The sequence below is a fragment of the Cebus imitator genome, unplaced genomic scaffold (genome assembly GCF_001604975.1).
Source record: "Cebus imitator isolate Cc_AM_T3 unplaced genomic scaffold, Cebus_imitator-1.0 Scaffold415, whole genome shotgun sequence".
NCBI lineage: Eukaryota > Metazoa > Chordata > Mammalia > Primates > Cebidae > Cebus > Cebus imitator.
Window position 1 is genome coordinate 213,715 of NW_016107730.1, and position 1,728 is coordinate 215,442.

Consider the following 1,728-nt stretch of genomic DNA (forward strand, 5'->3'; position numbering starts at 1 on the left):
GCAGAGGTTCAGCAGTGAGCTGAGACCATGCCAATGCACTCCAGCCTGGGTGACAGAGCGAGACTCTGTCGCAAAAAAAAAAAAAAAAAAAAAAATTATTATGACACTTGTCCACTCTTCTCATCCCATCCCCTCCTCTAACCTTGGATGAAGTTGATGAACATCTCGAGGTCTCGGATTTGAGTTTTCAGTTGCTCAACCAATTGTTCTTTGACTCGGGCTGGGTTCACGATCTGAGCCACCGCTGCATCTACACGTTGACGAAGCTCTTCAGTGGACAGGGAACTGATGTCTTCATTCAGATTCATGTCCAATTTCTTTATTAACTCATCTATGATCACCTATCAAGATCACAAGCAATGAGCACACCCTGTGAAATTTTTAGGGAGAGGGTAGGGAGGAGAATCTAAATATGTCTTCTGCCCATAAATGGAAATAAAAAACAGACTGCTAAATTTGTGAAAGAAAATGACTTAACTGCTGATTGATCAACGTGAGGACACAGACTCTCTACTTCTAAAGTGAAAAGAACCCTCAGTTCTCTGATAAAAATGGCTCCTCCCACGCACTGTAAATTTTCTACCAGGCCAGTCCGATTTCACTCAGGAGAACAGTATGAAAAGTCCAAAGTGGCTGATGATCCAACAAGCCTCATATGTAGTTGTTCTAAAGGCTTCAAGGAGAATATGTGCTGATTTTTCTTTTTCTTTAAGAAGACAGGGTCTTGCTCTGTCACCCAGGCCAGGGTCCAGTAGTGTGATCATAGCTCACTGTAACCTCAGACTCCTATGCTTCAGCAATCCTCCTGCCTCAGTTTCCCTAACAGCTGGGACTATAGACACATGCTACCACCTGGTTAATTTTTAAATTTTTTGTAGAGATAGGGTCTCATTATGTTGCCCAGGCTGGTTCAAACTCCTGGCCTCAAGGGATCCTCTCACCTCAATCTCCCAAAGAATTGGGATTACAGGCATAAACCACTGCACCTGGCCTTATTTTTCCTAATTTCTAATCCTTCTTACCCCTTCTTGCCCTATTGTAGGCAACTAAAGAAAAATCTCTGTTGGGCTTGGTGGCTCATGCCTGTAATCCCAGCACTTAGGGGGGCTGAGGCAGGTGGATCATGAGGTCAGGAGCTCAAGACCAGCCTGACCAACATGGTGAAACCGCGTCTCTACTAAAGACACAAAAAAATTAGCCGAGTGTGCTGGTGTATGCCTGTAATCCCAGCTACTCGGGAGACTGAGGCAGGAAATCACTTGAACCCAGGAGGTGGAGGTTGCAGTGAGCCGACATCATGTCATTGCACTCCAGCCTGGGCAACAAAAGCAAAACTCTGTCTCAGAAAAAAAGAAAAGAAAAATCTCTATAAAATATCAAGGTGTATTATAGTCAAAATATCCTAGTGACATTATTAGGAACAATTTAAAATTCTGGTAACAGGCCAGGTACAGTGGCTCACACCTGTAATCCCAGCACTTTGGGAGGCCAAGGTAATCAGATCATTTTGAGGTCAGGAGCTCGAGACCAGCCTGGCCAACATGGTGAAACCCTGTATCTACTAAATATACAAAAATTAGCCAGGCATAGTGGTTGGTGCCTGTAATCCCAGCTACTTGGGAGGCTGAGACAGGAAAATCGCTTAAACCTGAGGTGGAGGTTGCAGTGAGCCAAGATTGCACCACTGTACTCCAGCCTGGGCGACAAAGCAAGACTCTGTCTCAAAAA

The 1,728-nt window shown here is 44.6% G+C and overlaps 1 protein-coding gene across 1 annotated transcript in view; it reads right to left on the reverse strand.

Moving 5' to 3' along the window:
• RUNDC1 (RUN domain containing 1) overlaps positions 1 to 1,728 on the reverse strand; it is a 19,695-nt gene that overhangs the window by 7,038 nt on the left and 10,929 nt on the right. Inside the window, exon 2 of the mRNA XM_037731678.1 lies at positions 143 to 341. Within this exon, the coding sequence (XP_037587606.1) occupies positions 143 to 341 (199 nt within the window). The remainder of the gene's footprint in view (positions 1 to 142; positions 342 to 1,728) is intronic.